The sequence below is a fragment of the Jaculus jaculus genome, chromosome 20 (genome assembly GCF_020740685.1).
Source record: "Jaculus jaculus isolate mJacJac1 chromosome 20, mJacJac1.mat.Y.cur, whole genome shotgun sequence".
Taxonomy (NCBI): Eukaryota; Metazoa; Chordata; class Mammalia; order Rodentia; family Dipodidae; genus Jaculus; species Jaculus jaculus.
Window position 1 is genome coordinate 15,218,723 of NC_059121.1, and position 25,951 is coordinate 15,244,673.

The window sequence follows — 25,951 nt, forward strand, 5'->3', positions numbered from 1 at the left end:
AGATAAAGGAGTCAAATAGAGAACGATTTTTAAAGCACATGCACGCACATGTGCGTGTGCACACACGCATACGCATACATACAGACGTACACACACACACACACACACGCACACAGAAAATCACCACAGACAATACTAATTAACTCCTATACCAGAAATTTTCAAGCTATTTAAGTCTAACTAGTTGTTCACACTAATAAGATTATCTAGAGTTTGTATATGTGTGTGTTTCTCTGAAAAACATACATTTTAAATATAATGTACTCTAGTTTCAAGCTGATTAATGATAACTCTTAACAGATGCACAACCCCTATCACATTAGCTAATATGAAGTAAAATTTTGCTATTTACATAAACGTTTTGCCAGCTTCCTCCTTAAAGTATACTTGTTTGTTGTATAATTACTTAAGTAACTCTTTTTTTTTTTTTTTAACAATGAACACTGGGCAACCACCTTTTCATTTCATTGGTTTAAAAAAAAACCCTCATTTTGGAGATCTACAATAATGCCATGAACCTTACACCATAAACAGGTGTCCCACCAGAATTCCTCTCATATCTGCCTTACAACACAGCTGAGAAATTAAACAGCTATATCTCTCGAACTCCATATACAAAATATATGAATATATATATGTATGGATGGATATCAATTTTTTTGAGGTAGGGCGTCAACCCACCCCAGGCTGGCCTGGAATCCACTGTGTAGTTTCAGGGTGGCCTTGAATTCAGGATGACCTCGCACCTCTGCCTCCCCAGGGCTGGGATTTGTGTCACCATGCCCGGCTTTATATTTTATTTTGTAAATGTAAGCTATTTCATACTTTCTAACACTATTTCCTTGATGAATATAAACATAATATAGAAACTATAACCTGTTGATTCTTAATTATACATAATCCCAAGAAACTCAGTACTATCATTCAACAGCAAACCCAAGTTAAAGCTATCTAATAATACAGTGAAAATTTTGCCCTAAATACAGTGCAACTGAAAAGAAGTATTAAATGTCACCAGTTTGGGGACAATCTAGTAAATGTTTACTTTGTTTCTACACAGTAAGGCCTTAGGATGGGCATCTGTCCAATCAGCTGAGACTACCAGAAATCTAGAATTGCATTTTTAAAAGATTGCCAGGTAATCTGCAAGCAGATTCAAATTTGAGACCTCTGGTGCAAAGGTATCAAACCAATTGAAAAGTGCTAAAAGAAAATATTCTCCAGAATTCTATTAATTCTTTTCCTTCTTGCCAATCATCCATGCTCAAAGGGTTCAGCTTTATAAAAAAAAACAAACAAACTCATGACATTCAATTTAACAGATGATTTCTCAATCATCTGTTACAGAGGAAAGATGACAATACCTTGAGAACTTGAACTTGGCCTTCTGTAGTAATTTCCTGCAACAGCTCACAAAAGGACTGACAAAGACCTACTGCATATGTCTGAAATTCAATCAAAAGTCAATATATTTAAGAATATAGCTGCAATAATTAAAAAGTACAAATTTCAATTCTGGATTCTTTACAATGTATTTCAGAATTATATACTGTCTAAGCAGATAGTTTCAATTAGATTTCTTAAGAAAAGCAGGTTATACTTAATAAATATACAGTTTATTCATATAATGATTTATGGAACAATCTTTATTTATGTGGTATATTTTCTGCATTCAGTTAATGTAGTACTGAATGCTGCTCCCATCTTCTGTCAGTGAGGAAGGCTCACAATTTAATTTTAACCCCAAACCAATCTTAAATTTTGAAAGACACTTCCTGATTTCATACAAAAATCAAAATAGTAACTATATCATTTCTTATAATGCAAAAGCTGTTCCAACATACCTGTAAAAATTCTGTGGATGATAAAAAGATATAACCATTGATGATCTTAAAGCAGGTTCTGAGATTTTCTGAACTTAGTTCTGCCAAAACAATAATTTTTTTAAAAGGCATATTAACTCACTGTGTAAAATATCTTGTTGTTGTTGTTTTCAGATAGGGCCTCTCTCTAGCCTAGGCTGACCTTGAACTCACTATGTAGTCTCAGGGTGGCCTTAAATTCACAGTGATTCTCCTCCCTCTGCCTCCCAAATGATGGAATTAAAGATGTGCACCACAATGCCCAGCTAAAATATCTTTAATGAAGTGATTAATCTTAGCGGTGGCACAAGATTAAAATTCCTTTCCTGGGGAGGCTGAGACAGAAGATTGTGAATTCAATAGTAGCCTGGGCTATACAGGGAGTAAGAACTTGCCTCAGAGGGGAAAAAAGAATACCAAGACTGACATATCTTTCATTATAAATCTTTTCTGACTACACTCTGTTCACACTATCATTACTCATAAATGTCTACCTAAAAACTGGCATCAACTATCAAGCCATCTCATGTACATTTCACTAGTTAAATCAATTTTATTTCAAGTCCCTCCCTTTTTGTTACATTCAGGAAAAAAAAAAACCAGGAAGCCATCTGAACAGACTTTTCATTTCAGACCAGATTTTTAGTGGTAACATGGAAAACATGTGACTGAATCATTCTGTCATATACTGTGTCTGCTTAAATGATTTCACTCAATGAGCACTGCACCAGCACAACAGACGCCTATGAAGCAGCATCTACTACACTCACAGATGTTCTGCTTAATCTGCTCGATCCCTGCACTTTGCTTCCTTATGAGAAAACGCTTAAGCATGTCGCTGGCAGAACAGCATACAACAGACAGTTTTCAGCTACATCATGTACATGATAGATACTATGGCTAACACTGAGTGTAATCAATGTTGATGCAAGGCAATTTTACATGCCTCACAAAATACAGCAATATGAAACAATAAGGTACAAGTTATATATTGTCAAGGTAAAAGCAGGTCTCCAAGATATTACCTATGACTAAAACCTGCCATTTGTTGCAACTCTTTTCAAAATTCTACTCATATAAGAGCCAAAGGGTACCACTTCTTACAATGCAAATGTGCAGACAGAAATTGGTCTCGATATACAGAACCTCACAGTGACTAGCAATACCTTCACAAGACCCTCATAATAGGAGAAAAAGATGATGACATCAAAATTAAAGACTAACTGGGAGAGGGAGGGGATGTGATGGAGAGTGAAGTTGTGAAAGGGAAAGTGGGGGAGAGGAGGGGAGGGAATTATCATGGTTGACAAAAAAAAATTTAGTTGGGTGTAGTGGCGCACGCCTTTAATCCCAGCACTTGGGAGGCAGAGGTAGGAGGATTGCCATGAGTTCAAGGCCACCCTGAGATAACAGAGTTAATTCCAGGTCAGCCTGGACCAGAGTGAGACCCTACCTCGAAAAACCAAAAAAAAAAAAAAAAAAAAATTCTACTCATAGTAGGACAAACTTTAAAAAAATATTGGAAAAATAGATTGATCTATGAACTCAGGTTCTTAACACATACCGTAAGTTAAGTCAGTATACTACTATGTAGATATGAAGTTTCTGTTTATTTTCATAGAAGAGTAACAATCCTAGCTCATAATGTCATCTAAGGCATTAGTTCCTATACTTTATGATTTGAGAGAGTCTTAAAAGGTGAGGGCTGGGAATGACCAATTTGTCTATGCTAATAAAAAACATTTGTAAATAACTGGAAGCATTTATACTGGATGATCCTTCCCTCAAGACAACAGTCCACTCGAGCATGGACCTGCATGTTTTGTACACCAATACTGAACAGCAACTCGTCCTGCAGGCCTATGACAAACAAGCATCTGTGGTCAATGAAGAATGAGAATGGCTTCACTTCAGGTACCAGAACTTTGAGTTTACTGCCAAGTAATATTTCGCCAAAGTCTGGTGAAACAATTGTTTTAAAAATCATATAGCCCATCTGTGGTGGTTTGAATAGATGGCCCCAAATATATTCAGTTTTTTATTAGTTTGTAGTTTGCAACTACAACCACCTGGCTGGAGGCAGTGTCACTGGGCAGATCTTAAGGTGTGGCGGTGAGTTTCAGATTTCAATCTAAAGATATGCAAAGTGTGCCTAGCTGGAGTTCCTGGAGTGTGCAGTGCTGTGTGGTTTTTGGCTCGTGCTTCTCTCTCTGTGTTTGGGCCTGTGCAAGCAGACCAGCTTCTTCTGCCATTATGGAACTTCCCCTGGATCTGTAAGCTTCAATAAATATCCCTTCCTCCATAACTGTGCCTGGTCTGAAAGTTCATCTCAACAAGCATCTGTGGTCAGTGAAGAATGAGAATGGCTTCACTTCAGGTACCAAGGGACTTTGAGATCACTGCCAAGTAATATATCACCAAAGTCTATGGTGAAACAATTGTTTTAAAAATCATATAGCCCATCTCTTCTTAGACACTTTTGAAAACTCCTAAAACAATCCACAGAAGAAAATATCAAGTGATTAAGTCACTCCATAGTGCTGTCTGTGTCTCTGACCAGGCCACGGCAGTCTTTTTTCACTGGATATTACCAACAACAAGTATTAAATACTGATACTGAAAACCGCCCTGAGATTAACAAGAGCATCTTAAGATTCTGGACACTGATCATTGTTTGGCTGCAAGTCCACAGAGAGCTGCAGGCATCAATCATGCAAGAGACCGGTGTTCATTTTCAGTTACCTGAACCGGCTGCTTCGAGCTTCGAGTTGCCCACTGAGGACAAGAGTCAGCTCCCCAGAAACATGCAGCAGTGTAAGAAGAGCTTTAATGGTCAACAGCAGCACCGGGTCAGAAAAGGTCAAGGACAGTATTAAGCATCCCAGAAGGCACAGGCAAGACCCCACAACAAAGCCTGACGTGTGCAAAACATCAACAGACCAGGATTCAAACCGACCATGCAAATGGCTAACCTTTCCTTTGACAGACTACTAAGAGCTCTGAAGCAAATGTTTGGCCTAAAAAAGTATCTAATCGTGCTCTATGCATTTATACCTAAAAGTCCACCTGGATTTCATAATCTGGTCCTCATTTTATTTCTTTTACTCCTACTTTTAACATATATTTTCATTTTACATTGTATGTGTAGAGCTAAACTTTACAAAATAAACAAGGATTAAATAGTTATTAAATTATATTATATAGATTTAATAAGGATCTACTTAATTTTTAACCATAGGTTATTAATGCTTTATTTTCAGAAATGCGGCTATAAGTTCTTTTTTTTCTTCTTCTTGGTTTTTCAAGGTAGGGTCTCACTCTAGCCCAGGCTGACCGGGAATTCACTATGTAGTCTCAGGGTGGCCTCGAACTCATGGCAGTCCTCCTATCTCAGCCTCCACACCCGGCGTAAGATTTTTTTTTAATCTATTTAAAATTCTGTATTACTGAAGACTCCATATGCTTGGGCTACAAGGTCACTGAGAAATCTTGCTGGAAATGACCTGAAAACCTCCTCTGTGTAGACTAGCTGACAGAAAGCTGGAAAAAGCTACATTGTATGCAGCTCTATAAGACAGAGAGTAATCACCAGTGGAGATAAGTAACAATGAACACTACAAGCCTTAAGTTTGGACAGCCAGGCCAAATGAGCCAATGGGTACAATAGTGGCATGTCTGTTATGGGGGAAACCAACTGCTCTCTAATTGGGAGGGAATACATCCCTGATATTAAAAAAACCTATGATGGAAAGTCATGAGCCCTAGGGGTGTAACACCTGCTGATATCTGGCTAAAGGCATATACTATGTTCACCAAACTGTCCAGTAAACATTTTTCTTAATGTTCTTATCCACATATTAATGCTATTCCCATTTTTGGTTAGAGAAGTTTCTCTTTGCAGATGGCAGTAACCTTGGGATGATTTGGAAGGCACCATAGTGCTGAGAAGAAGCAACAGAGGAGTGCTTAGCACTGAAACATCTCAATCACACCTTCCAAGGCTCAGGGTCCATTGTGGAAGAGGTGGCAGAAAGAATGTAAAACCCAAAGGAAGGGCAAGACTCCTTACAATGTACTCTTCCAGACACAAAATAGCCTAGATATCCATGACCTTGCAGTGCCTGGCACTACCTACACAAGACCAGCATAGTAGACGGAAAAGATGACATCAAGATAGAAGAGAGACTGATCCAGAGGGGGAGGGGATATGATGGAGAGTAGATTTGCAAAGGAGAAAGTAGGAGAGATTACCGTGGTTTATTGTCTATAATTATGGAAGTTGACAATAAAAAATAAATTAAGAATATATAAAATTAAATGAAAGGGAGCATCAAATGTCAAAAATAAAACAAATTAAATTCGGGTAAAATTTGAAAGCTAAAATGTACACAATAGTCTCAACCTTTGGAAAGTAGTAGCATTTGTGTGTGTGTGTGTGTGTGTGTGTGTGTGTGTGTGTGTGTGTGTTTTTGTTTTTCAAGGCAGGGTCTCACTCAGGTCCAGGCTGACCTGGAATTCACTATGTAGTCTCAAGGTGGCCTCGAACTCACGGTAATCTTCCTACCTCTGTGTGGTGGTTTGATTCAGGTGTCCCCCATAAACTTAGGTGTTCTGAATGCTAGGTTCCCAGCTGATGGAGATTTGGGAATTAATGCCTCCTGGAGGGAGTGTATTGTTGGGGGCTGGCTTATGGGTATTAAAGCCAGTTTCCCTTGCCAGTATTTGGCACACCCTCCTGTTGCTGTGGTCCACCTTATGTTGGCCAGGGGGTGATGTCCACCCTCTGATCATGCCATCGTTTCCCCCTGCCATCGTGGAGCTTCCCCTCGAGCCTGTAAGCCAAAATAAATCTCTTTTTTCCAGAAGCTGCTCTTGGTTGGGTGATTTCTAACAGCAATGTGAACCGGACTGCAACAGTAAAGTGGTACCGAGGAGTGGGGTTGCTGCTAGACACCTGACTATGTGGCTTTGGCCTTTTGGAGCTGATTTTCAAGAGGAATGTGGAAGGAGTTGAAACCTTGGCCTAAGAGATGCCTTGCAGTGCTGTAAGTACAGCTTGATGGTCTATCCTGGTCAGAGCTGAAAGACCTGAAGGCAGTAAGAACTACGAACTGTGATTTTTGGCTTATGAGGGTGAGAAAGAGCTGCGCTTAGACTGGGCTAGCAGGTTGTGTGAGAGGCTTGCTCTTATGCCCACGTCCTGAGAAGTTGTGCAGGGTTGCTTTGCGTAGAAATGAACTGGTGTGAGCAGAGGAATATGGCACAGAAAGAAAAATCTTTGGATGAACTGTTGCCCATTCAGCTGCAACTGAGAGATTACAACCTTTGAGACTGGGCTAGCTGACCTGCGCTGGGGCAACAAGAAGAATGTAGACTCTTCTGAAGGGGCCTGAGTGCTCAAGGAGTCCTGTTCTTCAAAGTCTGCTTTAATCCCCCCTGGATTAACAAATTGGCACCCTACCTGGTATCGTGGAGTATAAGAAATGCTGGAAAGAGGGTCATTGAGTTTGCAACACGGTCTTGTGTTTTGGAAATGGCCATGGGCGGTGTGAAGCGGGTTTGCTGGTTGCCTGCATAGAGACCCCATGGGGCCATGAGGATGAACCGTGGCTTGCATTGGAGACCCATTGGAGATGCCGGGACCATGAGATGGCTGCCAAGGAGCTGCCTGCCCGATGAAGTTCCCAGGACTGTGAGTAGCCTAGCTGGAGGGGCGGAATTGGAATGCCAGAGACTTGTTGCTGGTTAGAATTATTGGACTTGAAGATTTGTCACTGGCTAGAGTTGTTGGACTCGAAGCTACAGATGTTTGCCCTGGTTGTTTTAAATCTTGTATTGGTTGAATGTTTCTTTGCTATTCCCAATGCCATCTTTTGCAGTGTGAATATTTATTCTGTGCCATTATGGGTTTTTTGAGGTTATTTTTTGGTATTATGGCTCAGTTAAAAGATTTTGGATTATGGGGATGTATGAACATCATTGGGATTGATAAAACCTATGGGGACTAAAATGATTTTTTTTTTTTTTTTGAGGTAGGGTCTCAGTCTAGTCCAGGTTGATGTGGAACTCATTCTGTAGCCCCAAGCGGGCCTCAAACTCATGGCAATCCTCCTCCCTCTGTCTTCCAAGTTCTTGGATTAAAGGTATGTGCCGCCATGCCCAGCTTGAAAATGATTTTATTTTTATTTATTTATTAGAGAGAGAGAGAGGCAGAAAGAGAGAGAATGGGCACGCCAGAGCCTCCAGTTGCTGCAAACGAACTCCAGACACACGCACCACCTTGTGCACCTGGCTTACATAGGTTCTGGAGAATCAAACCTGGATCCTTTGGCTTTGGAGACAAGTAAGTGCCTTAACCTCTAAACATCTCTGCAGTCCAACAAGTTCATTCTTAACCAAACTCATCTGCTTGTATCTTCTCACAGAGTAAAGGGAAATAGACAACGTATTTTATAATCTTTCTCTATAATGGCTAAAAGAGACTATCCTAGGAGATCGGTAATGTAGTATTCATACTGAGGAACTATTGGGAAAAGAAGAGGTGTTTTTTGTTTTTTTAAAATTTTATATAGTGAAGAGTTCTTAAGATTTCATCTTTTCTAAGAAGGGATGGAGTACAATCACATAAGAAAACAAGTGTCAGCACATCGGGCATTGATGAATGCACCTATCATTTTAGAACTTGGGAGAATGAAGCAGGATGACTGCATGTTTTAGGTTCAGTACAATAAGATTCTTTCAAATAGAACAGGAACATAAAAGCAGAGGGGAAGGTCTGAGTAAAGGGAAAAGGAGACGTGACAGAGAGGGGAGAAAGGAGAGGAAGCTAAGGGAGTGCAGAGGAGGGAAACCTCAGAGATGTGAAGAACTAGTCACATTAATTAGCCATCATGACCATCCAACAAATGAAGAGAGAAAACTTTTTGATTTTCATCAATAATTTTGTTTTGTTTTGTTTTTCGAGGTAGGGTCTCACTCTAGCCCAGGCTGACCTGGAGTGGCCTCCTACCTCCTACCTCTGCCTCCTGAGTGTTGGGATTAAAGGCATGTGCCACCATGCCCAGCTAAAATTGTGTTTTAATACACATATGCCAATGTTTTTAAAGGGTGGGTTCTACTTTTCCAGTGTCACTCACAGTTCAGTGATATTTTTGTTCCTTTTGTAAGTTCTTAGCAAAAAATGTCCAAATATTACTATACAAATTACACTTTTATTCTAATGGATTTCTATCTAAATGCCATCTCAGCATGATAATTAAGCTAGTCAGTTAATGAAGTCAAAGTACTAATGAAGGAATCAAAGATGCTGCATGACTGAGTCTTAAAGAATGGGATGACTACACGCCAAAAAACCAAATTGTGGCAATATGGTTTATAAAAAAATTAATTTAAATGGTAATATTTTGCAGGTTACAATAATGAGAAGACCAGTAAAATGTACCATCTGTAATTCCTAAATATGCTGTGAGTTTAGGTGTGGAACTACACTGGTAAACTCCTGTTCAATGTAACTTTATAATCAAAGTACTATTTTTTCAAAATTAAGGCTAGGGATGTAAATCAGTAGTAGATCACATGATTATCATATCAAAGGCCCTGAGTGCAACCCTCATACTGCCAAAAAAAAAAGTTTTTAATATATAACAGCTGTAAACAGTATCTGGTAAATAACAAAAAGTACTGGTTTACTGCAAATATTACCAGAATACATGATGAGACTAGGTGAAGACTCCAGTTAGCTCTCTACAACAACTGAAAGACTAACACTACTTTCGAGCACCACACTCCGTCTCTTTGCTTTCTGTGTCGAAAGTGCTGCTGCTGCTGAAGATGCAGCTCAGTGAAGAACACCTGAGTAGCACGTGTGCGGCCACAGCTCAGTCCCCAGCACCACAGAGGGGGACAGCCGTTTAGTTTCATGGTTAGGTCATTTGTAAGTACACTGTATATACAATAACTATTATTTAACTTCAGTGGCTCCTAACCTAAAGGTAAAAAAACAGGTTTAGGGTTCAATTTTGAACAATTTATACCATAACACCCTTACATAAATTGGAAGAACAAAGCCACATGGAGAAGTAGTTTCATGATATGCTCTTCTAAATAACATTCTGAAACTGCTATCAAACAAAAAAGTGATAAGAAAAAGGTCAAGCTCAATTTCCAATTAGTTTGCAAGATGATTTTTGTTTATATTACAAATTTTTCTAGAAGGCAATGTAATTAGTATTCATATTTAATTTCTAGAAATTATAATGACACTATTTTTTATAAATACAATAAAAAAGGAAGGTATAAGGTCATGTATAGTACTCTTTAGTTATAGTTATATTAAAAAATATCATTAGTATTGTACTTTAACACTTACCAAGAAGTGGTGACATATTCTGAAATATGCGAAGTAATTCTGGTGTAATGCATGGACTGTTTTCCAGTGTCACTAACCTAGGAAGAAAACAAAAAAGTGATTAATTTACATAAAAAAATTCAATGCTGCTAGGCATGGTGGTGCATGCTTTTAATCCCAGCACTCAGGAGGCAGAGGTAGGCAGATTGCCCTGAGTTCAAGCCCACCCTGAGACTACAGAGTGAATTCAGGTCAGCCTGGGCTCGAGTGAGACCCTACCTGGGAGTTGGGGGGGGGGGGGGATTTTCAATGCCATTAGCAAATTAACAAGTATAGAAAACTCTCATGCCACCCCACCCACCCCACACATACACCCCCAAATGCATGATAATTATGAACTGCAAAAGAGGTATAAAATTATTTTGTTGTTCTTATTTTCTTGATCAATTCTTCCATGTGACTGATGCTTCTCTTCAATAAGAAACTGTGCTAATCAGTAAATGTTAAATGATATTTAGGTAGAAACTTATTAGTATGAAGGGTTATTTTCAAGCCAATTTCACAGTCACAGCTTTATCAATCTGAACCAATATATAAAATGTCTGCATGTAAATAGGCTGTGGGTCATCACAAAACTACAAGGTCGGCATGTCTACTCACACTCCATCAATATATAAAAAGTCTGCATGTAAATAGGCTGTGGGTTATCACAAAACTACAAGGTTGGCATATCTACTCACACTCCATCACCACAGCGAAGCTAAAGAGACAAGCACAGCAGGGATGAGGGAAGCCTCTTCTCAAAATCAGGTGTTCAGAGCCAGCCCGCTGGCACATTCCTTTAATCCCAGCACACAGGAGGCACAAGTGGGAGGACTGTTGTGAGTTCAAATCCACCCTGAGACTACATGGTGAATCCCAGGTCAGGCTTGGCTAGAGAGCAAGACCCTACCTCAAAACACAAAGAAGAAAAAAAAAAATCCAATGGATCCAGAATATCTCCAAAGGCCCAAATGCCAACAGCTTGTTTGAGCCCTGGTTCACAGTGCAGGTAGTTGGTGAAAAGCACTGAGAGGTGGGTCTCAGTGGGAGATTTCAGGTCACAGAGAACATGGCCCTGAAGGAACCTGAGCATGGCAGAGCCTTCCTCTCTTTCCTGTCTGGTCACAGAAGCCCCACCAGGATATACCATATGGCCAAGGCCCAAAGGTCAGTCAGCCATGAATTAAAACCTCCCAAATTGTGAGCCAAAATATGCCTTTTCTCTTTACAGCTTGTCCAGGGGACTTATCACAGTAACAGAGAGCTAACACAAACACACTGTAAATGAAAAAGAATTTCTCTGGGCTGGAGAGATAGCTTAGTGGTTAAGCGTTCGCCTATGAAGCCTATGGACCCCGGTTCGAGGCTCGGTTCCCCAGGTCCCACGTTAGCCAGATGCACAAGGGGACACACGCGTCTGGAGTTTGTTTGCAGTGGCTGGAAGCCCTGGCACGCCCATTCTCTCTCTCTCCCTCTATCTGTCTTTCTCTCTGTGTCTGTTGCTCTCAAATAAATAAATAAAAAATGAACAAAAAAAAATGAAAAAGAATTTCTCTAAGCTGGTACATACCTACAAACACTTCAGAGCAATACACTGGATAAGCACATGCAGAGGCCAGACTCAAAACTCAGAGGCAAACCTCGAAGAACATTTAGCATTTCCTTGTAGATGGAGAGCTCAGAGAATCTGCAAAACTGCTTAATGGATCCATACTGAACAGGAAGATTACAAATTCAAGCAAGAGTAGTCTGGTCTACACAGAGCTCCAACAGTGTCTCAAAACAAAGGAAAACCAAGAAGACGGTTGGGGATACAGATCATTGGTAGAGAGCTGGCCTGTATGGGTAGCCTTACATTCAATCCCCAATACAATATTCTAGCAATAAGCCTATCATACTACAATTCTGAGTCTCTTCATCTTTTAAGACTTCCCAATATTCACCATCACATAGTATCTACATGTTTAAAGCAAAGTATTCATACATCAGAGATCAATATTTTAATTTATAATCTGGAGCAGCTATTGAGAGCTTACAGGTTATGGGATAAAATGTAACCCACATCCTATTTTCTATGAGTGATGTTTATCTATTTGGTTATGTATAGAATATCTAGACTGACAGCTCTGATGCTAAGACATTAGAGTGCAAGTACCTACAACTACTCTGAAATACTTACACAGTAACTACCTGGCTCTTTTACAAACACGTGTGCCAACTTCTGACCCTTATACAAATAAAAATATCTGAATACAAAAGGTTGCAACAGGTGCTTGAGAGATGGCTTAGTGGTTAAGCACTTGCCTGTGAAGCCTAAGGACCCCAGTTTGAGGCTCAATTCCCCAGTACCCACATAAGCCAGATGCACAAGGTGGCACATGCATCTGGAGTTTGTTTGCAGTGGCTGGAGGCCCTGGTTTGCCCATTCTCTTTCTCTCTCTCTCTTTCTCCCCTTCTTTCTTTCTTTCTTTCTTTCTTTCTTTCTCCCCCCTTCTCTGTATGTGTGTGTGTGTGTGTGTGTGTGTGTGTGTGTGTCTTTCTGTCTGTCGCTCTCAAATAAATAAAAAACCAAAAAAATTTTTTTTGAAGATTGCAACAGCATGCCGATTCATAACCATACCACCTAGATGACATTTAAATTCAAACACCATAATCTGAAAAATTTCAAATTAGTAAGAATCTACTGTTACATTTCAAAACCACCTTTGCTTTGTTTTCTTCTTTTAATTGCTGCTAGTAATTGAATCCAGGGCTGTGAAATCTACTTCTGAGCTATATCCCAGCCCAAGTCAAAGTGATCAATTCCTAGAAATCTAAGCAAATCTAGGGTAAGAGAGGAAGGGAGAAAGGCCAAAGAACAAATGCTCATTCTTTATGATTATTTTCTGTGATTTATTTAATTATAGTTGTAGTCAATTAATAACTGATTTTTTTTTTCTTTTTTGGCTTTTCAAGGCAGAATCTCACTCTAGTCCAGGCTGACCTGGACTTCACTATGTATTCTCAGGCTGGCCTCAAACTCAGGGTGATCCTCCTACCTCTGCCTACTATGTGCTGGGATTAAAGGTATGCACCACCACATTGTGCTTATAACATAAAAATTTAAACTAGTCCTGTATTATTGTTGGAGAGAACTGTTTTCATTAGTGAGATGAGCTTAATCAAGCAAAAAAAAACAAAACAAAACATGCTACCACAGTTCCCTAGATACACACTAGGCATTAAGTTACCAGGAAACAGGGCTATCTTCTCAATTTTTAAACTTGTAATGCTATATACTACTAATTCTATGAAATAATAAAACAAGGGTATGAGAAACAGCAACATCTGAAACATGAACGTATACTGGGTAAGGTAGGAAGAAGACAAAAACTAACTCCGTTTCCCCTAAACATCTCATTTCACAGTCTGAAAAACCTTTGAGACAGCTTTTAGTTTGAAACATGACCCCAATTCCACAAGACGAAGTGCAGCAGAACTCCCACCACTCTCCCCTTAGCTGTCTAAGAGCGCACACGGAACAGCCACTGCCAGAGAGGAACTGTTGACATTACCACGGGACAAGGGGGGCAATTTCAAGAACTTATTGTACACACAGGGTATTCACAGCCCTGCTGCATGACCTTGACTTTACTGGCACAAAAGCACATGAGGCCCAGAAGAGAAGCTGAAGGTCCACGCGCTTCCTCTTACCATAACTCTAAGCCATCTTCCAGAAGATAGACATGTGGAGGCTGGGAAACATCTGTACTCAGCTGGATAACTGGGAGCAGGAAAGGGTACAGGTTCTTGCTGTCTGCTCCTAATCCCTACAGGAAGTATAAATACAACTTTTATAATAAGACATTCTAAGACCCCTCCCCACCACCAAAAAACTAACTGACACAGAAAAAGTTCTGAAAATAATTTATGAACAATAGTCTTTTAGAGCATTCCTCATTATAAAAACTAGTAAAATCTGGGCGTGGTGGCAAATGCCTTTAATCCCAGCACTTGAGGCAGAGTTCAAGACCACCCTGAGACTACATAGTGAATGCCAGGTCAGCTTGGGCTAGAGTGGAACCCAACCTTGAAAAACCAAAAATAAATAAATAAATAAAGCCCAGCATGGTAATGCATGCCTTTAATCCCAGCATTCAGGAGGCAGAGGCAGGAGGTTCGCTGTGAGTTCAAGGCCACCCTGAGACTACATAGTGAATTCCAGGTCAGCCTGAGCCAGAGTGAGACCTAACCTCAAAACAAAAAAAGGTAGTAAAAACAAAGCTCTGTTTATAATTGGAAAACAAAAGTCAAAAGCACTACATCTCCATCTAATGGTTGTAAAAAATATACATGGCACAGCTACATGCATCTGTTTATTGTAAGATTCTACACACAGGCTGAGTATCTCTTATTAGACATGGTTAAAAGAAGATTCAGGGCTGTAGAGATGGCTTAGCAGTTAAGGCACTTGCCTATGAACTCAAGGGACCCTGGTTTGATTCCCCAGAACCCACAGAAGCCAGATGCGCAAAGTAGCACGTGTGTCTGGAGTTTGTTTACAGTGGCTGAAGACCCTGGTGCACTAATTCTCATTCATTCCTCCCCTCTTCTCTTTCAAATAAGTAAAATTAAATAAAAAAGAATGTTCATCCCATATGTGACATATTTATTCTCCCAATGCTGTGAATACAGACACATTGTTATTTTTAATTGTATCAACACTTTCACCTGACTAAGAAATGTAAAGTGAAGCCAGCTAAATGTTCAGACATACATAGTATATCCATACTTTAGAATACTGGGCAGCCATGAAAAGCAATTTGGCATAGAGTATCTTTGTGTCTAGCACAGGCGAGACTGCTTAGTGGTTAAGGTGCTGTAAAGCCTAAAGACTCAGGTTCGATTCCCCAGATACTACAATGAGCCAGATGCACAGGGTGGTGCACGCATCTGAACTCTGCAGTGGCTAGAGGCCCTGCTGGGTCCATTTTCTCTCTCACTTGCGCGCACTCTCTTTCTCTCTCTCTCTCTCGCTCGCTCGCTCGCTCTCTAATAAATAAAGAAAAAGAAAAATTTTAACCAGCCATCTTTTACTTCTATACCTCTACTCCCTTCACCTTCTCCTCTGCTGCCTCCACACCCCGCAACCTCCCCCCCCCCCCCACTAGTGCTTTTGTGGCTCTGAAAACTTGCGCCCACTGAAGTACAACAGCCCGGACAACTTAACAAAGAAGCCCATGCACGTAAGAGACCCACTAGCTGTGAGATATAGATATAGAGCATGAGGGTGCATGCACCCTTACCAAAGGAACACAGAGCCTGTAGGGTGTGTGTGCCCTCACCAAAGGAACACTGCCCACCACTTAAGTCACTGTCCTGACACCAAGTGCCAAGGAACCACCATGAGATATAAACACCTTACTTACTCCTGGTAAAAAGCCATCAGATCTGCAAAGCCTGCTTAGAAAAGTCTGAGCAGAGGCAGGGGAGATGGCTCTGCAGGTCAAAGTGCGTGCACTACATGGGAGGGTGTGGGAGGGCCTGAGACCACCTGAGTTTGATCCCTCACCCCAAACAGGATGCTGGGGGTTTGTGGGTACTAGGGATCCTAACTCAGACCACCATGCTGGATAGAAAGCACTTTACTAACTGAGGTCTTGCCTCAGCCCCACCTTGTTTGCTGTTCTTTTGAAACCAGGTCTCACACTGTTAAGCCAGGCTAACCTAGAACTCATGGCAGTTCAGCTGCCTCAGCCTCAGCCTCAGCACTGGTCACAGACTCCAGCCACCATGGCTGGCTAGAATGTAGCAGTTTATTGATCTAGCTGGCTCACTGAGACACCCCTGTTTCACTTTGCTTATTTTTTTAAGTATTTCATTTATTTACTTGAGAGAGAGGAAGAAGCAGATAGAGATAAATAGAGATACACAGAGAGAACAGGCACACCAGGAATTTCAACCACTGCAACATACTCCAGATGCATATGCCACCTTGTGCATCTGGCTTACATAGGTACTGGTGATCGATCATAAGTCCTTAGGCTTCACAGGAAAGCACCTTAACCACTAAGCCATCTCTCTAGCCCTAACTTTGCTTATTTTTAATTTTGTACTGTAGACTCAACCCAGGTGCTCATACATGCTAAGCAGTACTTTATATTCCTACTTTTATATTGCTGTGTAACTATATAAAGATTTACCAGAATAAAAAAAAATCTTAAAAATAAACCCCTATATGTCTGTACATTTAGCAAATATATAAGAATGTTTCTGAGACTGGAGAGATGGCTTAGTGGTTAAGCGCTTGCCTGTGAAGCCTAAGGTCCCCGGTTCAAGGCTCGTTTCCCCAGGACCCAAATTACCCAGACGCACAAGGGGGCACACGCGTCTGGAGTTTATCTGCAGTGGCTGGAAGCCCTGGCGCACCCATTCTCTCTCTCTCTCTATCTGCCTCTTTCTCTCTCTGTCACTTTCAAATAAATAAATAAAAATAAACAAAAAAAATTTAAAGAAAAATGTTTCTCAAAGGAAATGAAACACTGTCAGGACTAGTTAAGATATGGGGGAAAGGATAAAAAGATTCATTTCATATACTTTTCACATATGTATATTATATTTATTATGGTTTTAAGAAGTCAAGTATACAAAGATACAGGGAGGAAAAGGAATTGAATCTAAAATCCTCTGTCTGCTGCGCTCAGAGGCTGACAGGTCTATCACAGTGGCAACACTTTTTTTTTTGCTTTTTCAAGGTAGGGTCTCACTCTAGCTAAAGCTGACCTGGAAATCACTCTGTAGTCTCAGGATGGCCTTGAACTCATGACAATCCTCCTACCTCTGCCTCCCACGCCCAGCTACTGGCAACACTTCTAAGCAAACAGCAAGGGTTGTCGTATGAGCTGGAGAGATGACATAGCGGTTAAGGCACTTGCCTGCAAAGCCAAAGGACTCAGGTTCGACTCCCCAGGACCCATGTAAGCCAGAAGTACAAGGGAGTAAATGTATCTGAAGTTCATTTGCACTGGCTGGAGGCCCTGCCATGCCCATTCTCTCTGCCTGCCTATTTCTGGATCTCCCTTTCCCTCTCTCTCAAATAAATAAATAAAATTTACAAAAATAAAAAAGGGTTGTGATAAAAACAATTTATAAGCCTTAATAAAGGTTCTCTCCTATGAAGTCTAAGGACCCAGATTTGATTCCCGTGTATCCACATAAGGCAGCACAAGGTGGTACATGCATCTGGGGTTCATTTGCAGTGGCTAGAGGCCCTGCACACCCATGCGTGCTCTCTCTCTCTCTCTCATTCTCTCTATCTGCACCTCTCTCTCTCTGAAAAAATAAATAATAAATTAAATGAATAATTTTAGGGTTTTTTTTCAAGGTAGAGTCTCACTAGCTCAGGCTGACCTGGAATTCACAATGTAGTCACAGGGTGGCCTTGAATTCATGACAATCCTCCTACCTGTGCCTCCCGAGTCATAAATAACTAATTTTTAAACTCCATAATCCAATAAATACAGCAAAGAAACCAAATGAAACATCAAACACCTTCTAATTTGTAAAATAATTCAAATGTTAATAAAACTTCTAGCAAATTAAAATACTATAAACTATGCATACATATCTGTTCCCTCCCTTTCCCTTGTTCAGTTCTTTCTCTTTTGTAGCCCTGACTGGCATGATGCGATGTACCCAGGCTTGGCCTCACACTTTCCGCTCCTCCCTCTCCTTCTGCTAAGTCCTGAAGCCTGTCTTTCAGTTCCTCTTATCTGCCCAGCAAAAACGCTGCAGAGAGAGCCGTGCAGGAAATTCTTAAATATAGTAAATAGAAATCTAGCCTTCCAATCAGCCATGTGAAGATTACACTGAAGAGTCTGTTTAAAGCAAAGAACTAGCAAAATGCCATTGTTATATAAAGAAGTATATTAAGCCTTAAATTTCAAATCCCATATACTACCCATCCTAGGAAAGGGAGAAGACAGAAACTAGTCAAACTCATTCAGATGCATCAAGTAAACTGAAAATTTCTTAGGACAATTAGAATATATCTACTCAATAAAGGTGGGCATAGTGGTGTACCACTTTAATCCCAGCACTTGGGAGGCAGAGGAGGAGGACCACCATGAGTTCAAGAACACCCTGAATTCTAGGTCAGCCTAGGAGAACTACCTCAGAAAACCAAAACTGTTGAGGGGGGGGGAAGACTACTAGAAGTGGAAGGGTAACATGCAGACTGGTTTACATGAACCTCAAAAACCCTCAGGAAGGGCTGGAGAGATGGCTTAGTGGTTAAGCGCTTGCCTGTGAAGCCTAAGGACCCCAGTTTGAGGCTCGGTTCCCCAGGTCCCACGTTAGCCAGATGCACAAGGGGGCACACGCGTCTGGAGTTTGTTTGCAGTGGCTGGAAGCCCTGGCGCGCCCATTCTTTCTCTCTCCCTCTATCTGTCTTTCTCTCTATGTCTGTCGCTCTCAAATAAATAAAATAAAAAAATGAACAAAAAAAATATTTAAAAAAAAACCCTCAGGAACTGGTAGCATGAAGTATTTTGAAAAAGGTGTGTGTGCGTGTGTTTGGGGACCTGACAGGTGAAGGAAAGTGTTAAGAATACGAGAATCTCTTAAGTGTTTAGAAAAGCAACCAGCTACAAATGTTTCTTCCACCCCTTAAACAGATAAACAGCTAGCTTCCTGCGCCCTATAAGAAACTGGCCCCATGCCGGGGAAACACCAGGTAATGAAGGCAGTATTAACTTACAACAAGCAAGAAGATGAAGCAAGAAAATGAAGGATTCACCACTGAGGAAAAGCACCATCAATATATTTCCGTAAAACTTTTTTTCTATTAAACCCAGGAAATCATCTTAAAAGGAAAAGTTACACTTATGTTGTCGTCCCATACACACACTCATTTTTCACTTCAGTTTGGAGTGTGTATTCTTAGACTTGCATAAACAAAATGCTAATATTTTGAAGCTGCAGATGCTTACAGATCTATTACAGTTTCTTTTATGTACATTTCAACTTTCTCCACAATAGAAAGCTGCATCTAAAAACATCCAAGAACCAACATACATATGAATGACTCATTGCATTAGCCTGGGTTCTCTAGAGGAACAGAACCCTTAGCAAATGTATAAAAATGTTTCCGAAAGCAAACTGAAATACTGTCAGGACTAGTGAAGATATGGAGGAATATTAAGATAAGGCAGAATGTGGTGGTTTGATTCAGATGTCCCCCATAAACTTACGTGTTCTGAATGCTAGGTTCCCAGCTGATGGATATTTGGGAATTGATGCCACCTGGAGGCAGTGTATTGTTGGGGGCGTGCTTATGAGTGTTACAGCCAGTTTCCCCATGCCCGTATTTGGCACACTCTCCTGTTGCTACTGTCCATCTTATGTGGGCCAGGGGGTGATGTCCACCCTCTGCTCATGCCATTGTTGTCCCCTACCATAGTGGAGCTTCCCCTTGAGTTTGTAAGCCAAAACAACCCTCTTTTTTCCCACAAGCTTCTCTTGGTTGGGTGATTTCTACCACCAATGCGAACCTGACTGCAACAGTAAAGTGATGCCAAGGAGTGAGGTTGCTGCTGGACACCTGACTGTGTGGCTCATTTTCAAGAGGAATGTAGAAGAATTTGAAACCTTGGCCTAAGAGATGCCTTGCAGTGCTGTAAGTACAGCTTGATGGACTATTCTGGTCAGAGTTTAAAGACCTGAATGCAGTAAGAACTATGGAGGTTTGGCTTATGAGGGTGAGAAAGAGCTTTGCCTGGACTGGGATAGCAGTCTGTGTGGGAAGCTTGCTGTTATGCCCGTGACTGAGAAGTTGGGCAGGGTTGCTTTGTGTAGAAATGAACTGGTGTGAGCTGAGGGATATGGCACAGAAAGAATAATCTTTGGGTGAACTGCTGCCCGTTCAGCAGCAATTGAGAGATTGCAACCTTTGTGATTGGGCCAGCTGACCTGTGCTGGGGCAAAAGGAAGAATGTAGACTCTTTTGGAGCGGCCTGAGTGCTCAAGGGAGTCCCTGTTCCTTCAAAGTCTGCCTTATTCCCTCCTGTGTTAACAAATTGGCACCCTATCTGGTATTGTGGAGCATAAGAAATGCAGAAAAGAGGGAGTCATTGAGTTTGCAACACGGTCTTCTGTTTTGGAAATGGCTATGGGCAGTGTGAAGCAGGTTTGCTGGATGCCTGTATGGAGACTCCATGGGGCCATGAGGATGAACTGTGGATTGCAGTGGAGATGCTGGGACCATGAGATGGCTGCTAAGGAAAGCTGCTGGCCCCAGTGAAGTTTCCCAGGACTGTGAGTAACCTAGCTGGAGGGGCGGAATTGCACTTGTTGCTGTTTAGAATTACTAGACTTGGAGATTTGTCACTAACTAGAGTTGTTGGACTTGAAGCTACAGAGTTTGATGTTTGCTCTGATTGTTTGAAATCATGTATTGTTTGAGTATTTCTTTGCTATGTCCAATGCTATCTTTTGTGCAGTGTGAATGTTTATTCTGTGCCATTATGGGTTTTTTGAGGTCGGCTTTTTTTTTCATATCATGGCTCAGTTAAAAGATCTTGGACTATGGGGATGTATGAACATCATTGGAATTGACAAAAGCTATGGGGAATTTTAAAGTTGTTGAACACACTGCATTTTATATCACGTACGGTTATCAGTTTATGGGGGCCAGGGGCGGAATGTGGTGGTTTGATTCTGGTGGCCCCATAAAGTCATGTATTCTGAATGCTAGGTTCCCACCTGATGGAGATTTAGGAATTAGCGCCTTCTGCAGGCAGTGTATTGTTGGGAACAGGCTGATAGGTGTTATAGCCAGTTTCCTCTTGTCAGTATTTGGCATACTCTCCTGTTGCTATTGCTCACCTTATGTTGGCCAGGGGGTCATGTCCACCCTCTGCTCGTGCCATTGTTTTCCCTGGTATCATGGACTTCCCCTTGAGTCTGTAAGCCAAAATAAACCTCTTTTTCTCACAAGCTGCTCTTGGTTGGATGATTTCTACCAGCAATGCAAACCTGACTGCAATATGCATCTACTATGAAATACAGATTTAAACAAGAACTAGAAAACAGAGACCACGTGGAAATGATAGCTTGGCAAAATCACATCACTATTATCTTGGACAGATTAAAGAAAACACTGCTGCCATACAAAAAGCTGAAATAACAAAAATATTATTCCACAAAACAACAGTTAGAGCCTAGCTGGTGATGGCAGGAAGCATGTCCCAGAGCCCTCAGGTACTCATTCCGCTTCCTGTTTGCCATGGATAAGTCTCACCAGGGGCCTAGCTCGAGAGGCCCAAAATTTGTCTCAGGAACTATCAAAGTAAACCCTTCCTCCTGTCCACTGCTGATGTCAGGTATCATGTCACAGTAAGTGACCAAACCACAAGCTCTACTCATGCTGGTACATCTGTCTACATACCACTATCATGTGTACCTCTAAGTCACCAACTCACTAAAACTCAAAACAACAAAAAATTTAGAAAAACACCTCCTACTTAACAGGACTTTACAACACTATTTAGACACTCTTCTGTCCGATGGCCTATTCTGATATTCCACCTCTCTCCAGTCAAGGGACAGGTAATACACCATGTGTCCAATACTACAATGGTCTTAGGGTTAAAAGACCACTTTGAACACCTTTAATCCCAGCACTCGGGAGGCAGAGGTAGGAGGACTGCTATGAGCTTGAGGCCACCCTGAGACTCCATAGTGAATTCCAGGTCAGCCTGAGCTAGACAGAGTGAGACCCTGCCTCAAAAAAAGGCCATTTCAATACAGCTGATCAGTACCTCCCTACAGTGTCAACAGCAAAAATTCTGCCCTATTCATTTCTTCTTCCCAGTGGCTAGTATTATGTGGTCAACATTACAGGACCTCCAAAATGCTTACTACCTGAATGAGCAAATGCTCACCTCCATTGATCCCAACTACTGCAAACTGCAATGAATGTTTATTTATATCCAGTTATCAACCTCCCCAAGGCAATACAGGAGTATGGGTTTTCAGAAGCCTATACTAATATCTGCTATACATGTTAAAAATAGAAATACAATAGTATTTTAAGAAAGGAACTATAATTGTCCCAAATTATTAAACAACTGTACTTTTGACTCCAGTCTTAAATTTTTTTTATACTTTTTTTCATTATTTATTTATTTATTTGAGAGTGTCCAGTCTTAAATTTTGAATCAAACATCTTATGTTTATCTCAAAGAAGGTAAGATTGTTACTTGTTTGGATCTCTGCACTCTTGGCCAATACTAATATACAGGGTAGCGAAATGTCAGGACTAGAGAGAAATGTCTAAATATTCTACAAGCATTATTTTGGCTTACATAAAGTGACACTTTCTGAGGAGACTCACAAGCTGTGTTTTTCACCCCAACACAAGTTTTCAGGTAAGTCTGAAACACAGGCACATGCATCTGGAGTTTTTGTTTTTTTTTTTTTCCAAGCAGGCTGAAGGTCCTTTCTCCCTCTCTCTCAAAATGACAATATTATTATTATTAATAATAGAGTAATGATACAGTAAGTTTATGCAGAAAACCCTGAACACTAGGGAATGTGCATGTGGTACAATGCACTGCACAAATGACACCTCTACCACCCCTGGGGACTACTACACCTACCAGGAGAAGTCACTATTAAAAACAGACATGATTTCTTACATGTCCTCAAAAGAAAATATGTAAAAGCTGTTTTAAAAATTATTTTAATCACACATTTTAAAAAAGCATAAAAGTAAATGTGAAACTTTTCACCAACATTAACATAAATCGCATGCAAAAAAAAAAAAAAGAAAACGAGCTATGACACTAGAGAAGTGGCTTACCTGGACAAGATGAATGAGTGCTGTCAGAATAGCACATCTCAACATATTATGCTCTTCACTCTGTTTCCAAAGAAGCGGCAAATACTGCACTAAGCATCCTACATACGGTCGTATCTGCAAGAGAAGAGGAACTTCAGAAACATTCAGTGAAAGCAGCATGCTCTGAGAAACACTGAAAGGGCACCATTCAGTCCAAAGCAATAATTCTTCAATATTAATTAAGCTAAACATAATATGTTTTTTAATGCTCAAAAAATTTTATCTTTTTAAAAAAATTATGTGTATGTACATGTGTGTGGAGCCCAGAGGACAACCATGGATATTATCCTTAGAGAAAATGCCCTCCTCCTTTGAGAAACTCAGGTATCGACTTATCTCCACTGTGATGATAGGCAGCATGTGCCACTGTACCTGGAATTGTTTCAGGGATACTGGGGGTTGAACTCAGGTTCTCAGGCTTACCAGGAAAGCACTTTGCCAACCAAATTACCTCTCCAGCCTTAGATTTTATCTCCTTGTTTCTCTAAATTAGGCTAGTAAAACTAAAAGCAATTAAATAAAGTACTATTTAAAGACAAAATTCAGGCTGGAGAGAAGTTTCAGCAGCTAAACATAATATGTTAATTAAATGTAATTCTGAAAGAAACCGGATATTACAGAGACCTGAAGCACTAAGGAAATGCTTTTAAATAACCTCAAATATAAATTTACAGAATGAAAAAAATCGTGAATGTAAAACACTTAACAGATTAACAAAAAAAATGCCATTATATAATATTTAAAAAATATTTTACTTATTTGTGAGCGAGAGAAAGTGAGAAGGAGAGAGAGAAAATGGGTGCACCAGAGACACTAGCCACTGCAAACGAACTCCTGGACACATACACCACCTTGTGCATCCACCCAGCTTTCCATGAGTCCTGGGGAATGGCTTTGCCAGTGAGCACTTTCACTCTGAGCCATCTTTTCAGCCCTGGCATCTTTTTTTTTTTTTTAACAAAAGAATGACTACATTATTTGTTTTATCATTACATTCTGCCTTTAAAGAGTTGGCATTCTTCACTCAACAATCTTCTGAAGGCTTTCCCAAGTTTCAGTCAGAGGACAAGGTACTGGAAAGACACTGACAAAGAACAAGTATGTCAACAGAGGGAAGGTGCACACGAGGTGTGGTGAAAATTCCTGTGAAGACATTGATTTTCAAGATAACATTGTTACAGCTGACATGGGTGAAGCTCTTCTGTTTTTAATAATAGCACAGCAGGGCCTGCCTTGGAAAAGAAGTGCTCAGTGACACAAACCCCAGCTCCACACTGAGGATCATGGTAACTGAAATGGCCAAGTAGCAGATCCCTGGTGATGAACCTGAAATAGTAGACCTTTGTAGTTGCAGCACTACTGATTATGAGTTCATGGATTTGAATTTCAAATAAGACAGAAAAATACTTTTAAAAAAATTGTTTATTTTGATTTATTTGAGAGAGACAGACAAGGGAGAGAAAGAGGCAGAGAGAGAGAGAGAATGGGTGCGCCAGGGCCTCCAGCCACTGCAAACGAACTCCAGACGCGTGCGCCCCCTTGTGCATCTGGCTCACTTGGGTCTTGGGGAATCAAGCCTTGAACCATGGTCTCTAGGCTTCACAGGCAAGTGCTCAACCACTACACCATCTCTCCACCCCACAAAATGCTTTTTAAATCTGTTCATGCAATGAATGGTTTAACAATAATAATCTGTATAACTGCATATACATGCACCAAAATAAAGCAAGTGGGGTAAAATGTTGGTGGCTGATGAAACTAGGTGAATGATATATGGATATTTATCTATTCTTACATTTCTTCATGTTGGAGACACTTATTCCAATGAAATGGCAGAACAAGACTGTCCATCCATACACAATTCTAAAAAGGATTAATAAGAGCCGGAGGTGGTGGCACACGCCTTTTATCCCAGCACTCGGGAGGCAGAGGTAGGAGGATTGCCATGAGTTCAAGGCCACTCCAGACTACACAGTGAATTCCAGGTCAGCCTGGGATAAAATGAGACTCTTACCTTGTAAAACCTCCAAAAAAAAAAAAAAAGATTAATAACATATAGGTGGCTTTTTTCTTAAGTAGGCCAATTTCAGTTCTTTTTAGAACACTTTAAAAAACAAATTTAAGCTACGGTGGTGTACATCTTTAATCCCAGCACTGGGGAGGCAGAGGTGGGAGCATCACCATGAGTTCGAGGCCGCCCTGAGACTGCACAGTGAATTCCAGGTCAGCCTGACTTAGAGTGAGACCCTACCTCAAAAGATAAAAATAAAAAATTAAGACTTGGCATGGTGGTGCATGCCTTTAATCCTAGCACACCCACAGAGACTGAGCAAGGAGCACCGCCTTGAGTTCGAGGCCACCCTGAGACTACATAGGGAATTCCAGGTCAGTCTGGACTAGAGCAAGACTCTACCTTAACAAAACAATATCCTCCCCCTCCAAAAAAAGATCAAGGTTGGAAAAATAGCTTAGCAGGTAAGGTGCTTGCCTGCAAAGCCTAAGGACTCAGGGTTCAACTCCCCAGAATACACGGAATCCAGATGCACATGTCTGGATTTTGTTTGCAGTGGCTAAGAGGCTCTGGCATGTCCATTCTCTCTCTCTCTCTCTCTCATGGATGGATGGATAGTATCTTAAAAACAAAACAAAATAATTAAGGGCCATGAGATGGCTCAGTGTGTCAAGTGCTGGTCACGTAAGCATAAGGACCCAAGATTAGATCCCCGGCAACAACACAAAATGCTGGGTATGGGGATTCCAGAACTGGGGATGTGGAGACAGGGAACACCTTAGGGCACAGTGGGCCTAAGTAAGACCCTC

At 40.8% G+C, this 25,951-nt stretch overlaps 1 protein-coding gene across 2 annotated transcripts in view; it reads right to left on the reverse strand.

Moving 5' to 3' along the window:
- Ipo11 (importin 11) overlaps positions 1-25,951 on the reverse strand; it is a 189,834-nt gene that overhangs the window by 77,272 nt on the left and 86,611 nt on the right. For both annotated transcript variants that reach the window (XM_045138953.1, XM_004672951.2), the window contains exons 20-24: positions 23,093-23,206; positions 13,945-14,060; positions 10,231-10,307; positions 1,845-1,924; positions 1,365-1,445 (exon numbers count right to left, since the gene is read on the reverse strand). In XM_045138953.1, the coding sequence (XP_044994888.1) occupies positions 1,365-1,445; positions 1,845-1,924; positions 10,231-10,307; positions 13,945-14,060; positions 23,093-23,206 (468 nt within the window). The remainder of the gene's footprint in view (positions 1-1,364; positions 1,446-1,844; positions 1,925-10,230; positions 10,308-13,944; positions 14,061-23,092; positions 23,207-25,951) is intronic.